General features: G+C 27.6%; 2 protein-coding genes across 2 annotated transcripts; both read right to left on the bottom strand.

Annotated features, from left to right (window-relative positions):
* Positions 1–2,079: 2,079 nt before the first annotated feature.
* On the bottom strand, positions 2,080–4,438 carry LOC114178106 (transcription factor ORG2-like). Its single transcript, XM_028063825.1, has 3 exons — positions 4,075–4,438; positions 2,674–3,036; positions 2,080–2,392 (listed from the first exon to the last, which is right to left on the bottom strand). The coding sequence occupies exons 1-3, from the start codon at positions 4,381–4,383 to the stop codon at positions 2,312–2,314; spliced, it is 753 nt and encodes a 250-aa protein (XP_027919626.1). The 5' UTR covers positions 4,384–4,438; the 3' UTR covers positions 2,080–2,311.
* A 5,768-nt stretch (positions 4,439–10,206) lies between these two features.
* LOC114174893 (haloacid dehalogenase-like hydrolase domain-containing protein 3) lies at positions 10,207–13,968 on the bottom strand. Its single transcript, XM_028059630.1, has 6 exons — positions 13,564–13,968; positions 13,358–13,464; positions 11,923–12,031; positions 11,658–11,819; positions 10,887–11,060; positions 10,207–10,434 (listed from the first exon to the last, which is right to left on the bottom strand). Exons 1-6 carry the CDS (start codon positions 13,789–13,791, stop codon positions 10,405–10,407), a joined length of 810 nt encoding a protein of 269 aa, XP_027915431.1. The 5' UTR covers positions 13,792–13,968; the 3' UTR covers positions 10,207–10,404.
* Between the last annotated feature and the right edge of the window lie 3,943 nt (positions 13,969–17,911).

Raw genomic sequence — 17,911 nt, 5'->3', positions numbered from 1 at the left:
ATGTTGATGGGTTAAGTGGGTTAACCTACTTTTAACCCGGACTGAACCTGTTTAACCCGTTGTTAAGTGAATCGGGTTTAGTTCAACCCACTTTTTAAAAAAATAAAATTTTCTCAACCCAACTCGGCTCACGGCTCGAACCCCTGGTGAACCGGGATGACTCACAGGTTGAAACTCATTTTGACATCTCTAAATTGAATAAAAATTGGATATAGATTATTGATAGAACAAAACCTTTATATGAGAAATATTTAAGACTTAATTAAACTTGATTGGTTGTTATTATATAACTCAACCACATTTATCTCATTATTATTATTTTTTAAGGTTGCACTTTTGAAAATAGGAGGCAATATAAGAAACAAGTCATTACTTCACTTGGCTTGTGGACCAGATTCACATGTTTTTTCGATATACAAGTTATTTTGATATACATATGTACTTGAAATTACAAAATAGTTGAGTTTTAAGTTTTAGTAAATGATTTTATATTAGTAATAATATTTATATTGATATTAGTAAATAATATTTATATTGAACGATGAATAAAATAATATTATTGTTGAAGATGATGATAATTGATTATTGTTTTATATCATTTTGTAACAAACTTTTTTATTAGTTATGCTTATTTTATTTATCTATTTATTTTTATCCATCTGTCAATATAAATATTATTTACTTTTATATATATATATATATATAAAGATAGAGATAAAAAAAATGTAAGCAGTTTATATTTTGCATAACGAATCTAAATTTGTAATGAATATATATTTTATATTATTTACTAATATTAATAGAAAGTATAAGGTTATAAATAAATAAAAAATATCAAAATAAATATAGTAATTGTGAAGTGGTATAGTGGTCTAATTTTGGCTCACTTTTACAAGGTCATGATTTGAAATCCATATCCAAAGTAAAATGAATTTAATTTTCTTTTTGTTTTGAGCAATTAATAATAATTTATAAATATTCAATGGAATTTTTATTATTTATATTTTTATCAATAAAAATAATTTTATTATATAGCATTTTAGTAGTGAATTTGTGATATGTATATTTGATGAATTTTAATAAAATCCGTGACAAATATAAAATTTATAACAATTAACTATATCATTAAAAAATTAAATAATATTGACTAAAATAACAGAAATTTAATAATTTTGTGCCACTAATATTATATATATAACAAATATGTAAAAAAATAATAAAATATTATTAATATTTCAATGATAATAAATAATTATTAATTTATAAATATTTAATAATTTTATATTAATTATATTCTTATTAAAAGAAAAATAGTTTTATTATGTAACATTTTTTTAACATGTGTTTTTATTCTTTAGAAATATAATTATTATGACATTTTTATGAAAAAAAATAGTTGTGACAAATATAAAATTAGTTATAATTAATATGTAAATAGTGACAATATTTTTATTTATCACTGTTAGTTGAAATTTCATTAGTTAACTAAAAAAAGAAAGATTTCACGTTTAATTTTAAAGTAATTTATATATATATATATATATGAATATTTTTTTTCAGATAAACATTTTAACAATTTTCAAAAATAATAATTAATAATTTTTAAATTCGTAAAATGTATTTAATTTTATAATAAATTTTATTGTGACATTTTTAAATTCGTAAAATGTATTTAATATGTAAATAGTGACAATATTTTTATTCATCACTTAGTTGAAATTTTACTAGTTAACTAAAAAGAAGAAAGATTTCACATTAAATTTTAAAATAATTCATATATATATATATATATATATATATATATATACTTATGATATTTTTCAGATAATAATTATTAATTATTAATTTATAAATTCGTAAAATTTATTTTAATTTTATAATAAATTTTATTGTAACATTTTTTTGATTTTGTCATTGATATAAATAATATTTGTAACAAATAAAAACTTTGTCACAAATAATATATTAATTGTGATAAAAATTTTCTTTATCACTATTTATTTGTCACAATAAATTATATATTATATTTCTTGTAGTGATAATAACTAAAGACTACATATATCTACCACTTCCATGATCTAAGTGAAATATGAAAACCTCAAAATTTAATCTAAAACCATCTACACTTTGTACTAAAAGGAAGAGACAAAGCACTTCGCTTTGTAACATTTATATTTATACAATATTCATTAAATTTCCTTCTGAACTTGCAATCAGTACATTCCAAATATGTGCAGACTATTTTAGGTGTCAAATTTAACATCAGAGCACTTAAAATTGTTTGATCCTGAGAGCCAGCTCTTTAGTTTCACTAGAAAATCCTTTGCTTCTCATATATTGGTAAAAGCTTCTCAGTTAAAATCTCGGTCTCTAATCTATCAGTTTTCTCCACCTGCAGAAACACCAACACCAGCATTACTTCATTAATCAATTCTCAAAATTATAGGGTATATTATAACCTAATTAGGTGCATTTTTAATCATTAACCACTAGCATTATAGCATTGTCCTTTTGTTAAATGTCCTTTTTCTGTCTTTCTACTTTAATATTCACTCATGCACATTTTGTTTTTCTTGATAAGAATGAAAGAAAGGATATATTTAAAAACCTAATAGTTAATATTATCTTTTGAACTAATGAAGTAATCATAATTTGGAATATTTTGAAAGATACCTGAAAATGCAAATTGTAGAAGAACCTTCCTCCAAAGGTTTCTGAGGAAGAAGCATGTAGCAGAAAAAGGCCATCATTTTCTAAGCACTGCAGAATCTCTGATAGTGGAGCCTTGTGTGTCTCATGAGATGAAATGTGAACTACAGCTTCACAATCGTTAAGCCTAGTCGTTGAGACAACAAAAGAAGAGTTGTGATGGGAAATTTTTCTCTGAGATTCTTTGTTCACTGCTTCTCCTTGCAATTGCCGAGAAATTCTGCACAGAAGCTCCTCTTTTCTCTTTGTTAGTGCTTGCACTTGCTGTTGTAGTTCAGGTATGTATTTCAACACTCTGGAAACTGTTGCAGGAATGCTCATTTTTTTCTGCAACCATACATTAACATGGAATTATGAGATATCTCTATTACAACTTAGGGGAAGTTTCATTTGCTTTTGTTAAGATATTGTTCATTTTTGTGATTTTAGCTGTATTATTAGTTAGTTTATGTAATAATACCGATGTAATTCCTGTCTATTTTTCACGTATTTGTTTCTCACCCTTTTACGTGTGTAGTGGTGATTTTTTTGTTAATATATGTAAAATCGTAAAGTAATATCAATCAATGTAACATTTTTATATTATCATTACAATCATATTAATTAAATTAAAATCAAAAGATAAATAAGACAAGACCACCTAAGTATTTTCTAACTACGTGTTTTTCTCCACATACAAATGAAGAAAAGACTTTCGTGGTATCATTCAAACTTTTGCATTTGTATAAAGAATTAATTAAATGTGAACCAAGTAAGGCCTAGCACGTCATTGTTAGAAGTACTTGTTTTATTAGAAATTATTACATCATCCATTCGGTCAATTTTTGCAGAATTTGATAGGAATCACACAGTTTCATACTGCGGAAAATTTCTGCATTTTATCCCGTTTGTTTTACTGCATAAAAGTTCTTATTTTCATGAAAATTTCAAAATTAACAAATTAACCCCTAATTATCTTTCATCTGCACGAATCAGTCAAAATAAAAGCTGTATACCACAAAATATATGATCCAAGAATAAGCCTAAATGCATAGAAAATGGAAGCTATATACCAGAAAACAAAGAGAAGTTAAGGGAACACATCCCAGTTGACAAATAAATCTCAGAAACCCTCATGCTATGGATATTAATTTCATGAAATCACTTCCTACAATAGATTAGCATGTGTCTTCTAATTTGAAGAACAGAGTACAGACAGAAACAGTTGCATGGATATTTTGGTTTCGAGATTTAATCAGAACTGAAATTTTGCTCTCATATTAACGAAACGAAATTCAAATCCATATTGAAAGCAAACAGTAGCAAAGTTGATAGTATTGTGGTAAAGTGAGAGAGAAGCGATGATATATATAAATAAAGAAGTACCGTTTGATCTGCCATTGGAAGAAGTGAGCGAAGTGAAGAAACCAAGTTGTTGACCTTCTTGCGGCGATCACGTTCGCTAGCATTGTGGCTAAGTTTCTTGACCATGGCAGGGTCAGAGGATGGTGCAGTGGACCTTTCAATTTCAACCTCAATCTGTGTCTGTGGTGAATAAAATTGATAGGGAAAGGAGTACTGAGAAGACGCATCATCTTTGTAGGAGAGATTATGGGTATTATTATAGCCGAATGGCTCCTCCTCTAAGAGCCACCCTTTGGTTGAGAAGAGAGGAGGAGAGAACAATGCGACCATGATGAACGATGATGATTTGTTGGGGGCAGTTAACAAGTTTGTGAGACAATGAAATCATGATCTGGACTTGTGAATATATATGCACCAGTAGTCACTATCCTTTACGTAATGGTGCATGTTAGTATAATTGAATAAAACTAAAATATTGTTGTTTTCTCGTGGTCACTTGGATTAGTTAAATATAAGTTGATTGAAGAAGTATGAGTTAAGATGTTAAAAAATAGAAGCAAAGACATTAATAATGTAGGGAGATGATAGTTTATGGGAGCACATGTAAACGCGTGTTTGAAATGTGGCATGTATGTAGCAGAGAGGGTGAGAGGGTGGGAGAGCGTGCATTTCTGTACTTCTTTAAGTGTCTACGTGGCATCTATGTGTTTTCCTTTGGAACAGTAGTTAACTCCTCCACTCTTTGCTTTGCGGGGGCTCATTAAGGTTCACTTTGAGTTTGGAATAACTCAGCACTACCTTTTGTTCGTAACCGCTTTGACTTATAATTCAAGTCAATTCATCTTAATCTTCGATAGTTGGTGGGTGAATATTAAAGTTTATGAATAATACAAAAAAGAGAACAGAAAATAAAAGTACAAACGAAAAGTTGTTCATGGAGTTCTTATATCAACTCAATAGTACTGTATCACCAGTCAAAAGTTTATAATTTGTGAGGAAAATTATACTACAAAGTGTTCCACAAAAAGTTGCATAATAGGAATTGCCAGTTTTGTCACAACAAATTGCATCAAAGGTTTGCAGTCTTTTGTCTAGACAAAAGTTGTATAAAAGTTTACAGTTTTTACCGCGTTGAGTGATAATATTGTTTTTAGTATTTTGTGAACGTAGATCTTAGAGTGCCTTAGATTTCATGTATGTTTGTATTTATATTTATGTTCTTATTTTGTGGATATATCTATGCTTGAAGAGATTATTTTTGTATTACATGTTTTCCAACATATCTAATTTGATTTAATTCGATCTTGAGTTCAAGATAACTTGATTTTAACCTTTGAGATGGGTTGGTTCAATTTGACCTTTCGGTCTTGTCAATCTTCTTAACATTTGGCTTGGATTAACTCATTTAAACATTTGGCTTGAACAAATGTTTCAACCTTCAACTAAGATTAACTCAACTCAAACTTCTATCAGAGTATACTCGATTAAACCTTTGATCTGGATCAACTTGTTTCGATTTAAACCAATTTGTCTTAACATTCGCTCAATGTTGACTCAACTTAACTCTTTGAAGTGGACCAACTCAATTCAACCTTTAATCTGGACCAATTACCTAGTCTTGTAATTTCTAAACTTGACTTAGACATACTTTAATTTTGAATTTTCAAAATCCAAAAAGTTATTCTAATTATAGATTAAATTTCACATTTCAATTTTTTTTTCACCTTACTTTGATCGATGTTAACCTATATCAAATGTACCATATTAAAAGTTTGAAAAAGAAAAACACCATAATTTTCAAGACTTTGATTCAATGATTAACTATATATTTAGATGTCATATTATAATATATCATGGTCTTAAATTTTGAAAAACTATTAGGTGGATTTGGATTACTTTGATCCAACGAATTTTTACATGACACGTGATCTATTTATTATTATTGTTATTATTACTGTTTTCATAAATTAAAAGAAATTAAAATATACAGAATATAGAAAATAGACAGAATTATATGATGGGATAGAACTACGTAATAATTATGTAAAGGAAAATATAATAATAATTTGAAAATTTTGATGACGTCTAACTTCTTAATTATGAAACTAAACAGGCCAAGTTTCCCATTAATACAGTAATGTTATATGTTGTTAACAAAGAGACTGAAAACAAAGTAGGAAAGAAGATTTTTCTATTCATTAAAAGCTAAATTAAAAGAGAGAGAGAGAGAGAGAGAGAAGTTGGTCAAAAAATTTATCAGTAATCATTCACTTACCATTCATAATAATTCTTGTGCTAACACTTTTGAACCGTTAAGTAATTTCATTCAATAAATTTGACATTTTACAATTTAATAATTATTAATAAACAATATACTTACTCTTTCTGTATTTTCTCATTTTTTTTTATGCCTTAGTCTTACTCTATATTGGTAAAATTTGTAACCTAATATTTTTTTCAGTTGAACTTCATCTTTTTTGGATAAACTTATTCTCTTATATTTTCTCATTTTTTTAATGCCTTACTCTATTTTGGTTATATTTATAACCTAACATTGTTTCAATTTGAAATTGAAATTGAAATTGGTGATCTGTTATAGGCAATTGAATGAGACGTGGCAATGTAGATTATGATGTGCACGTGGCGATGCATGCAATACACAAGCCTTTGGCTTCCTTGCGTATGGTTTGCACGGAATGTCAAAATTAAATAAGATATTAGTTAATACATTAGGTACTACTATACTACATCACATTACCGTAAATAATAAAATTAATAACTAACTTTCTAGTATTATTATAGTTCAAGATAAAAAAACAGTTCTGGAGTTAGTAACAATCTACATCGTTTAACAAAGATCATAACTATAAAATATCGGTTATTCCCACCTCACTATTGTTCTCTTCCTCTTGTATTTTTTTTTTTTATATATCTTTTTCTATCTTTAAATTATTGTAAATCAGTGTCTTAACTAAAAGTGCCTTTGGATTCAAGTATTTATTGTTTATGCATAACGAAAACCGAATCATAAAAAAGAAAACAAAATTGGGATGATAAACTTTCAAAGAAGGTGTAGATAAAATAATAATAATAATAAACTTTCTCTTTGCCTAATTGAATGTATATAGATAATAATAAAATATTTATTCACGATTTTAACTATAAATAGGAGTAATGTTTTCAAAAATTATATTGGTTTATATTTTTGTATCATTAAAATAATTAAGTGAAATAAAAATAGTAAAATAAAATTAATTATTTAATTTTTTAGTAATACATTTTCTTATATAATAAAAATAAATATTTTAAAAATATTAAAATAAAATAATTTAATATTTTATTGATAGTTATATTTTATATTTTAATAAGATACACAATTAAAATAAAAGATATTTAAACGATAAAATAAAGTCATTTACATTTTAATAGTTGTAAATTAAAATAATTTAATATATTCTTATTTTAAAATATATTTTTCATCTATTAACATTTTATAATATTCTTTATTTATTAATATTTTATAATAAACTTTGGTTCTTAAATGAAGAATTGGAAACTTATATGACGTAGTTGGTTAGTGTGTATTCATTGTTATTAAATTTGTAAGTTAACTCATTAACTCTTATGGAAATTTTATGTTGGTCAATTTAAAAGTATATAAATCGGTGTAAATCGATTTGTAGATGAAATTAATTTTAATTTTATATATTTTTTAATTTTATTTTGTTTTCTTAATAAATTATGTATAAATTAAATTTTAAAAATCAAACAAATATATATATATATATATATATATTAATTGTTTTTCATTTCATTTTTTATTTTATTTAAAGGTTTTTTTTAATTTTATTTATTTTAATACATTATATAAAATTAAATTAAAAAATATTTATATATATATATATACTAAATTTTGAAACTTAGTGTATTTTTTTATATATTTCGAAATTCGATAACTATTTACACCGAAATTCAAAATTTAATAATTCTTTAACTAGATTTCAAAATCCGAAAATTTTTTTAACTAAATTTTTTAATTCTAATATTTTCTTTAACCGGATTTCAAAATTTGGTAGCTTTCTAAACATTCCTTTTTAAAATCTGTTTGAGCGGTGCAAATTGATGAGATATTAAATAGTGTAAAAGTTAAAAGAAGGAACTTTAAAAATCCAGAGGTGTTGAAGAAATGGTTGGGGTGGAGGAAGGAGCCCCTTGTATTTGAGGCTTTATGCTAAAGGCCCAAATGGTTTGAATGCCTATAAGGCAACTAGTTCTATAATGTTTTTTAGAATATATGTTGTATTTCGTATTTCAAAATATATAATCTAAAATATATATTTTTTAAAATATATAATTCAGAATATAAAAATGATATTTCAGATCGTATAATTTAGAATAAAAAAATGTATATTTCAGTTTAAAATAGAAAATTTATGTGATTACAGATTGAAATGAGATGGCCTACCACCCAAGTGGACCTCATCATAATCCTCTTCAAGTCCATTTTATTTTAGGGTCTTTCTTCGTGCACCTCCAAAATTTTTTCTACACTTTCAAAAGGAATTTAAATTCTAAAATTACCCTTTGATCATTTAAGTAAAGTCACGCACATCACACCGCCAAAATTACTTTCAAATGTTCACTTCCGAAAATCAAAAGATATAACCGAAAGTCGACTTTCAAAAGTTAAAATATATAACCGGAAGTCGACTTTCGAAAGTCAAAATATATTACCAGAAATTGACTCTCGGAAGTCAAAATATATTACCGGAAATTGACTTCCGAAAGTCAAAATATATTACCGTAAGTTGACTTTCGGAAGTCAAAACACATTCACATTACCAGAAGTTGACTTCCGGAAGTCAAAATATATAACTGGAAGTTGACTTCCGGAAGTCAAAATATATTACTGGAAGTCGACTTCCGAAAGTCAATATATATAACCGGAAGTCAACTTCCGGAAGTCAATATATTACTGAAAATCAAATTTCGGAAGTCAAAATATATAACTAGAAGTCGATTTTCGGAAGTCAAAATATATTACTGGAAGTCGACTTCCGAAAGTCAATATATATAACCGGAAGTCGACTTCCGGAAGTCAATATATTACTGAAAATCAAATTTCGGAAGTCAAAATATATAACTAGAAGTCGATTTTCGGAAGTCAAAATATATTACTGGAAGTCGACTTCCGAAAGTCAATATATATAACCGGAAGTCGACTTCCGGAAGTCAAAATATATTACTGAAAATCAAATTTCGGAAGTCAAAATATATTACCAGAAGTTGACTTCCGAAAGTCAAAATATATTACCAAAATCGACTTTCGAAACTCAAAATATATTACTGAAAATCAAATTTCGGAAGTCAAAATATATTACTGGAAGTCGACTTCCGAAAGTCAAAATATATGTTTTTTTCGTTATTAAATTTAAAAACAATACCTTTTTAACAAAATACTTTTAAAAATGGAGAAATATATATATATATATATATATATATTAAAAATTTATTTTATTTTTAAAATATGTTTTAAGAAAATAAAAAATTAGAATATTAATATATTACCAGAAGTCGACTTTTGGAAGTCAAAATATATTACGGAAGTCGACTTCCAGAAGTTAAAATATATTGTCGAAAGTCAACTTCCGGAAATCAAAATATATTACCAGAAGTCTAAATATATAACCGTAAGTCGACTTTCGAAAGTTAAAATATATCACCAAAAATCAATTTTCAAAAGTTAAAATATCTTATAAGAAATCAACTTCTGGTATTATTATCTTTGGAGGTGTAGATGGTCAAAGTTAAAAAGGATATTTTAAGTAGTTTTGTAAAATTTGGGGGTGCTAAAGAAATTGGTGGAAGTGCAGGGAGAAACAGACTTATTTTAACACTTGGAAATGGAGTTACTTATGTTACTCAATCTTAAGCATTGTTCCCAGCTTTTAATCCTTTAATCTCACTACCCTCCATAAAAACTTCTTGTTATCAAACTTCCTCTCCTTTCCCGTTGAATGAATGAAAACTAAGGGTTAGGGATGAAATTTTGTCAAATGTCATTTAAAAAAGTTGCAACCTACGGTTACTTTCGCTTTATTTTTCATTTATTTTCTTTATGATTTTAAGCTTTTAGAAAAAAACATAGATCAGTTAAAAGATATAAACTCCTACCTAAACCTAAACCTCTTAGATTAATGGTTTTTATAGGTTCACATCTCTTTCATACATGTATCTACATACATACACACACATTGAAGAGTACAACATTTACATCTGCGGCCTTAAAGCTAAAAGCCTAAAGTACTCTACTTGCATAACATCATACTTATTGTCAAAAGCTATCACCTTTCACACCTGAACCCCAATCCTCTGAGCTACCTGCATCAGTAAGATTTTTCAAGTTATATCAAAATGAAAATAAAATGAACCAATAAAAATAAATATTATTACTATATTAGGCTAAAAATATCAGAAGATACATTCATAAAATATTATCAATGTTAGATCATGTATGTTTGGACAAACTTCTCTTTAAAACACTTTAGAGAAAAAAAAGGAATTAATTTGTCGAAGCTCTTTCTCATATAGAACGCCAGCTTTTTAATTTACACACAAGTAAATTTTAACTTTTTTCTGAAAAGTTTTTTTTTTCTTATTTCTTTTTTCTTTAAAACACTTTTAGATAAATTTGTACTGATTTTAAATACTAAAGGAGGTGCCTTGATGGGGCTGATATATTATGCTATCCTAGTTATAATCACCTTATATACATATACTACTCTACAGTGAATTTCTGTACAGTACTAGAAAGAGAAGAAGATTTTAAATACCTCCTTAAAAGAGTGAACATCGCTTCCCCAAAGCCAAGCATCACAGCCGGCATCCCTGGCACCCCATATATCATTTCTGCGATCATCCCCAATATGAACAGCATCCTCAGGTTTTACATCCAATAGTTCACATGCTTTCAGAAATATAGTTGGATTTGGTTTTTCGGCCGCAACCTAGTTGAAAAACACAACCAACCACCCACAAGAGAAGTTTATAAGCCAATTATCATGTAGAAAAGGAAAATTACAAAATTTTGAAACCTCCTGATTAATACATTACTAATGTAACCAACCAATATGTAAATACATGGATGCTCAAACGAATTTGAGATACAAAAACTTGACCATCTAAAATATTTTCAATTCAAGACTCGAGGTGTGAAAGGATAATGGCTAATTCCTGAAAGTTGGTACAGGCAACAATAATACATGCCGTAAAAAATATGGTTTCTGCTAAAGAATTTATAATTATCAGTATATTTTAGCCATCAAATTTACATTTGATTCTTCACCAAATTTACTCAAGTTGATATCATCCCCAAAGCTAAAGGTAATGTCATTCTGGCGTAAGTTCATTGTTTCAAAAAGGTTAGCTTGTAATGTAAGACTCAACGGTGAAGTTTTGCAGCATGATTCTCAAGCCCAGAATCATGTTGAGTTGCTCTCTACTCGCATTGGATAAGTTTATGGCTAGAAAAAGACCCGCTACCATATTAGGGCGATAAAGAGACCCGCTATCATAGGTCAAAAAGAAAAGAACAATAAGCTTACCTCAGCTGACACTGCTACCGCATCAAACCAAGTGTCACAATTTAATGCCCGCAGGAGAGGTCTCAACCTAGTATCAAAATTTGATACAACAGCTAATTTCACACCTGATTTTCGAAGAGCTCTAAAAACTTCTTCTGCTCCGGGATCATTGAGGTGCCACGCCTGTATGGATGATAGACATATAAAAATATCAAAAACTGTCCAATTTACTTTTAAGGAAAATGCGTAATACATTTCAGAAAGTGATCATTATAAATGATCTTACCTTGTCTGTCATATAATAGTTATAAAGTTCTTCAAAGTATTGAGGATCTGAACAGCCGGTGGAATAACTAACTATGTATTGCCAGAAGGGCTTACCGTCATTGACATATCTGCAATACAAAATAAAAACAACGAATCTTAATTATACTTAATATGAAAAGAAGTAAAGTGTCTCCTCCATAGTTATGTCTAAGAGATTGCTTTTTCTTTATTTAGTCACACGACCAACATAAAACTTGTCAATATACTAGCATGGATATATAAGACTTTGGCTGCTTTTTGATACAAAGGCAGAGAAAGGGAGGAAAAGCATTTCATTCCAAATTCTGTTTACAAAAAACAGAGTATCTTAACCTAAAGGCTAGCGGCATTATTCAAGCATTTTAAGAGACAAATAACTAAGAATGTGCATATGGCAACAGTAACTTCAAAGTTAAAAGGCATATAAGCATGGATATTTAAAGCTGCATACAAAACAAACCACATGATGCTTGTCTAGCTAAATCATAAATCTGCAATCAGAAATTGGATTTTGACAATATGGCTCATATATATTGTGCTAAGAAATTTATCACTAATTAAAATGCTTACATCATTTTACTTTCACGAAGCAGGCAACTAAGACAGATCATTCACTACAAGCTATATATATTTATTGTCACGAACAAACAAGCTATCATACAATCAAAAGACTGTTCTTGTCATTTCACTCAAAAGCAATGGAAATTCCCATGGCAACCTTTATATGCAAATGACTGATGCTTGGCTCCAAGACTATCAAACAAATCAGACATGAGCAACTCTAGCATATTACAAGTCCAATCATTTAAAAACTCAATAAACATCAAAATATTAATATTAAAAGATAACAACAAAGCCCTCGCTGAAGTTATTTTAATGTAATGTTGTCTTGAGATTTTTATCAGCGGCGTCTGCAATAGTACAATTACTCATTAGACAAGCAAGTGAATCACTTATACACACAAAGGACCCCATTAAGAAATTTAGTCCACCAGACAAAATCAACCGCCATGAATTCGCTAACAACATCTTTCCTTTTTCTTTTTGAATTTTAAGGTAGATATACAAAAAGATCCAAACTAGGAAATTTTCAATCTCGTGAAAGCAAATCATGATAATTAATAAACACCTACTCAAAAAGCAACAACCAATATCAACATCAAGATTTTTAAAAACGATCCAGCACCACCAATTTGATCACAATGTCAAATTATTTTTGCCCTCTGCAATCACATCACAACCACAGTTGCGGTCACATTAGTCTGCAATTTCTCGCAAAATCAATTAATGCGAAACTTTTAAAACTTACAAACAAAAATTATATTTCAGCCAAAGTCATATCCATGTAATAAAATCTAACTTTTTTTCACACGAACGATAAAGTAAAAAAATAAAAGTAGAAGTAAGAAGCTAACCTGAGACGAGATTTTCCCCAAGGCTGCCCATATGCTCTTCTGTACCTGAACAGTATTTCATCCTCCGAATACTCCACACCATACTTTTCGCCAATCGTCCTATAAATCTACCAAAAGCACACAAACCGGAATCAGTTCCAAGTCGAATATAAAATCCATTTCAGGTTCAGTTTCTCTTGGCGCGCAAATCGAAGCACGTGACGTACCTGAGCCATGGGTTGCGAGGGGAGGACGAGCGTGCCAACAGCATCGACGAGGACCGCCTTGTGCGTGATCTGTCCGTATAGGGAGCGCCGGTAATCGGCGTAGTCCTTCACCTCCGTGCTCTCCACTTGCGCCACCGCTGCGGAGGTGGAGGAGTAAGAGGAGCGACACCAGCGACGGAGCGCGGTCCGCGAATTGGAACCAAGAATCCTTGCAGCTATTGCAGCCATGTTTGTTTGGTAAAGCTCAAGCTCGCTTCACATTGGAGACCAAGATGCGCTCTTTTCTCAGTGGTGATGCAGAAGAAGGAAAAGAAAGGCTCTTGCCTAAGATTGTTGAGAAATGAGAACAACATAAAACCTTTGATCTTATTAATACTAACAATCACTTTTTTAATTGTTGAACAATTCCTTCTATTGGAGTGTTTACATCACACTTTATGATACCAAAATTTTTAAACAACTATAATTTTTTTTTTTTAAGGCTTATATAATAATTTCAAAGTTTATTCATACTTCATAAAAAAATAAAATTATCCTAAACTTCATAAATATTCCGAGAGTCATCTATGAATGTATACCGATAAAATATTATTCCTAGTCCCTAATAATTGTTAAAAATGTCGGGATGAACTATCGTTATTGGCCATTTTCTTACACGATTATGAATTTTCTAAAAATAATTTTAGCATTATAGTTAAATTTCAAAATTAGCCTTTTAAGTTTTTACACATGTCAATTTGTTATTGAGTACATTAGGTGAGAGTCTTGTGGCTTAAACAGATTTGATGTAGTATCAGTTAGACATTTGTAGTGGAATGCATTATTAGTGTCAGATGGAATTGACGTGATGAGTGAAGTTAACAGAATAAACCAGTTGCATATTAGAAAAACTGTTCCTTGAAAATAATATTTGTTATTTCTTTAAAAAAAATTAATACTAAAATTTGTTCAGTTTTTTTCCTGTTAGGTCCTAATTTTTTTTTAATTTAATTTTTATATTTCTCAATTTTATTTAATTTAATTTTTTTTAATCTAGTTAAAATAATTAATGGATTTTGTATAATGACAATCACATATTATTTTATTTTATTTTTTTTAATTTCAAATAAAATGTCTACATATTAAGTTAACGTCATTCAACTGAATAAAACATTTAAATGTTAACATAAAATATTAGAAATAAATTTTAATTCTAACTTAATCTTAACTCTGATACCAGATTAAAAAAGAATATTAATCCTAATTCAATTTCACAAAATCAGTTTGTAAGATCATATTTATACTTCATTTATATGTTATAAAAAAAAATTCTAAACTACGTAAGACTTTCAACATAAAATGTGTTTAATACATCATAAACATGTAATGTAATTCAGTTTAAAAAACTGCATATGTTATTTTTTAAAATTTAAAAATAAAAATATATTAAAATTTTGAATAAAAATAAATTTTAATTTTACTTCCAGGTTAAAAGAGTACAAACTTATTTAATCTAATATAAGATGACAAACTTACAAATTACGGTGAAAACAAGTAGTTTAAAATAAAAAAGAATTGACAAAGAGCTGAAAAAATATAACATAGTAACAAATCCAAAACAATAAAATTACAAATACATGAAAAATTATAAAACCAGAATAAAATTAAAATAAGAAGATCGGGTTTTATTGGTTTTCACCATTTTTTCAATGCATCTTGATTCCACTGAGTTGTGGAAGGGAAATGGGAGGGAAGAAAATAAGACTCTAGAATGATGGGGTAGACAAAAAAGATGGTTCATAAATAGAAAAGATGATATCATAAAAACAATTATATGAAATGAAGTATATTTTATATTTTTCAACATAAGAAAAGTGAATTTGTCCATGTATTTTAGAATTTTTAAATTTAACTTTACTCCTTATCAAATTATTTTTAAAGGTTAATGTTTTTCTCTTTAAATTATTATCAAAATTTATATTTTGTTTCTAAATTAAATTATAAAATATGTTTTTCTCTGTAAATTATGCAAAAACATTTTCTCTATCATATAAATTATGTAAAACATGTTTTTCTATACGAAAATGATTTTTTAATAAATATTTTGTTGACAAAATTGACAAATTTACTAAATAGAGTAATTTTTTTAATGAAATTTATAAAAGTAAAATGATAAAATTTTATAAGATTTTTCTTATTAAAAATGATTGTTTATAAAAAAATTTCAAACAAATTTTTTTCAAAGTAAATTATTTGTTTCATCAATTTGGATTTTAAACACTTGGAGCTTTTAGATCTCGACAGAAAATATCAAGTACTCAACTCTTGAATAAGAGTTAATTAAGTAATATAAACCTAATTTCATTATTCTTACCATAGTAATGAGAGCTTCATACTTTCTTAGATTTAATGAAATATATGTCCTTCTCCACTTGTTTTGCCGTATCATAATGGGCACCTCTTCAACCCACTTTTTCACTGCAAATAAATACTACGTTGCTTTGGGTCCCCTGCACATGGGTTAGATACTTGCACTTTCACCACTTCATATAAACTACCTAAACAACTGAATAAGTAATCTATCTATATATTTATATAAATAATTATTTTACTATTTTTATTTTTTAATAATCATTTTATTAGATTTAATTATTTTATTCATTTTTTTAAAATTAATGATATGAAAACTAAAGTAAATAAATTAAAAAAAGAATAAAACTCATGTGTTATAAATATATTTTCACTAATTTTTATTATTTAAATAACATTTAACATAGGTAACCTTTAATAAAACAATAAAAATTAAATATATTTATAATTTATAAATTTATGTGCAAAATTAAAACTCATCTGTTTTAAATTTAAATATAATTTAATTTCAAACTCAACATAAATGCAAAACATTTCGATCACTAAAAAAAATCTTTTAGCTCAATTATTTGTCATGCACAGATGAAGTACCCAAATAAGAAAGATAAGGTTTTCTTGTTTTGGGTGATATATAAATTAATGAAAGCTAACATTCTATAGTACAACATTCCACAAATAACTGAAAATCTGCCATTGTTGTCCAAATGAAGTGTAGTTCTCACTCCCTAATCAATCATTGCGAACAACAATAATGTGGAGTTAAGAAAGTAACTTAGTAACCCAACCAAAACAACCTTTAACAGTTTATAGCTGTCAGAACAAATGCATGGATGAAAGCAAAGATAAACCTCACAAAAAATAGGAAAAATGATAGTATGATTCTTGTTTTTTATTTTCTGAAATGATTTTGTATTAAGTATTGATTTTTTTTAAAAAGAAAACAATATTATATTAAACATTAAAATAAAAAATAAGTTGTATTAGAAAGAGACTCTCACATTATAGCGTGTCTCATGGGCTAGAATTTGATCGCAAAATGTTCAGAGTCTTCGATATTTGAGGTGCCATGAGAAGTGGGTCCCACGTGCACAACTTTCGATGATTTTTATGAGGTTGTGGTTACGCAAGACAGAATTGTGGTGTGAGGGTTTTGATAACGATGTGGGACTTGTGTGTGTTCTCGTATACTCTTTCGTTATTGTGCTTTTAAATTCTGTGGTTGTGTTGCTTGCTGCCGATGTTGTTGTATTTTGGAAGTCTCCATCAATCGTGAACACAATAATTTATTACACAAGTTTATCGTTTATCATACATCAATTTTGTATTAAATTTATCGTCATTATAAATAATATTATTTTTATAAAATAATAAATTTAATGTAAAATATTGTTTAAAAGGTGAGATATTTTATTTAGTTTGTGTAACTTGTTTATGTACTAAAGACTTACCTAATCAATTGGGCAGAATCTGATCTGTTAATAAAGTCAACAAACATCGCACCACATATTATCAATTATTTTTCATAGTTAGAAAAAGAATCAACTTATCACATATTTTTAATCCTTTAAGTGATCATAATAATTTATTTTTCATTTTTTTAATCATTTTATTTATGTTTTCATTTCTTTACTTTTGATTGACCAATTCAAAGAGAGACTTAGTGTTATAAATTAAGACATATTATAAGGTTCAGAAGATATCTTGGACACCCCAAATTCTCACTAGTGGAGGATATAATAATACTAATTATCAAATTTGTACATATTAGTTTGTCGAGGGTTACGATGAACATTATGAACATCAACATCTATCTGTACAAATTACAAATTTTTAAGTTATAATAAACTCTTGATACAAATTGAATCCAGTTAAATCTCTACCATTAAAAATGATAAGTTGAATATGTCCGAAGAAAAAATTACAATCATTGTTAATCAAAATAGTGATATAAAGGATATGAATATGAAAAAAACAATAGAGTTAAATATATTTCTTTTAT

Source organism: Vigna unguiculata, chromosome 1, assembly GCF_004118075.2.
Source record: "Vigna unguiculata cultivar IT97K-499-35 chromosome 1, ASM411807v1, whole genome shotgun sequence".
Taxonomy (NCBI): domain Eukaryota; kingdom Viridiplantae; phylum Streptophyta; class Magnoliopsida; order Fabales; family Fabaceae; genus Vigna; species Vigna unguiculata.
The sequence above is the reverse complement of the archived record's forward strand: the minus strand, read 5'-3'. Positions and strand labels throughout refer to the sequence as shown.

Excerpts from the sequence above, each read along its gene's own strand:
- LOC114178106 (XM_028063825.1), bottom strand. The coding sequence starts at position 4,383 with ATGGTCGCATTGTTCTCTCCTCCTCTCTTCTCAACCAAAGGGTGGCTC. Across the intron at positions 3,037-4,074 it reads TTCCAATGGCAGATCAAACG|AAAAAAATGAGCATTCCTGC; the intron begins GTACTTCTTTAT and ends GTATGGTTGCAG. Across the intron at positions 2,393-2,673 it reads TCTACAATTTGCATTTTCAG|GTGGAGAAAACTGATAGATT; the intron begins GTATCTTTCAAA and ends GTGTTTCTGCAG.
- LOC114174893 (XM_028059630.1), bottom strand. The coding sequence starts at position 13,791 with ATGGCTGCAATAGCTGCAAGGATTCTTGGTTCCAATTCGCGGACCGCG. Across the intron at positions 13,465-13,563 it reads CCTCGCAACCCATGGCTCAG|ATTTATAGGACGATTGGCGA; the intron begins GTACGTCACGTG and ends TGCTTTTGGTAG. Across the intron at positions 12,032-13,357 it reads TGGGGAAAATCTCGTCTCAG|ATATGTCAATGACGGTAAGC; the intron begins GTTAGCTTCTTA and ends TTTGTATTGCAG.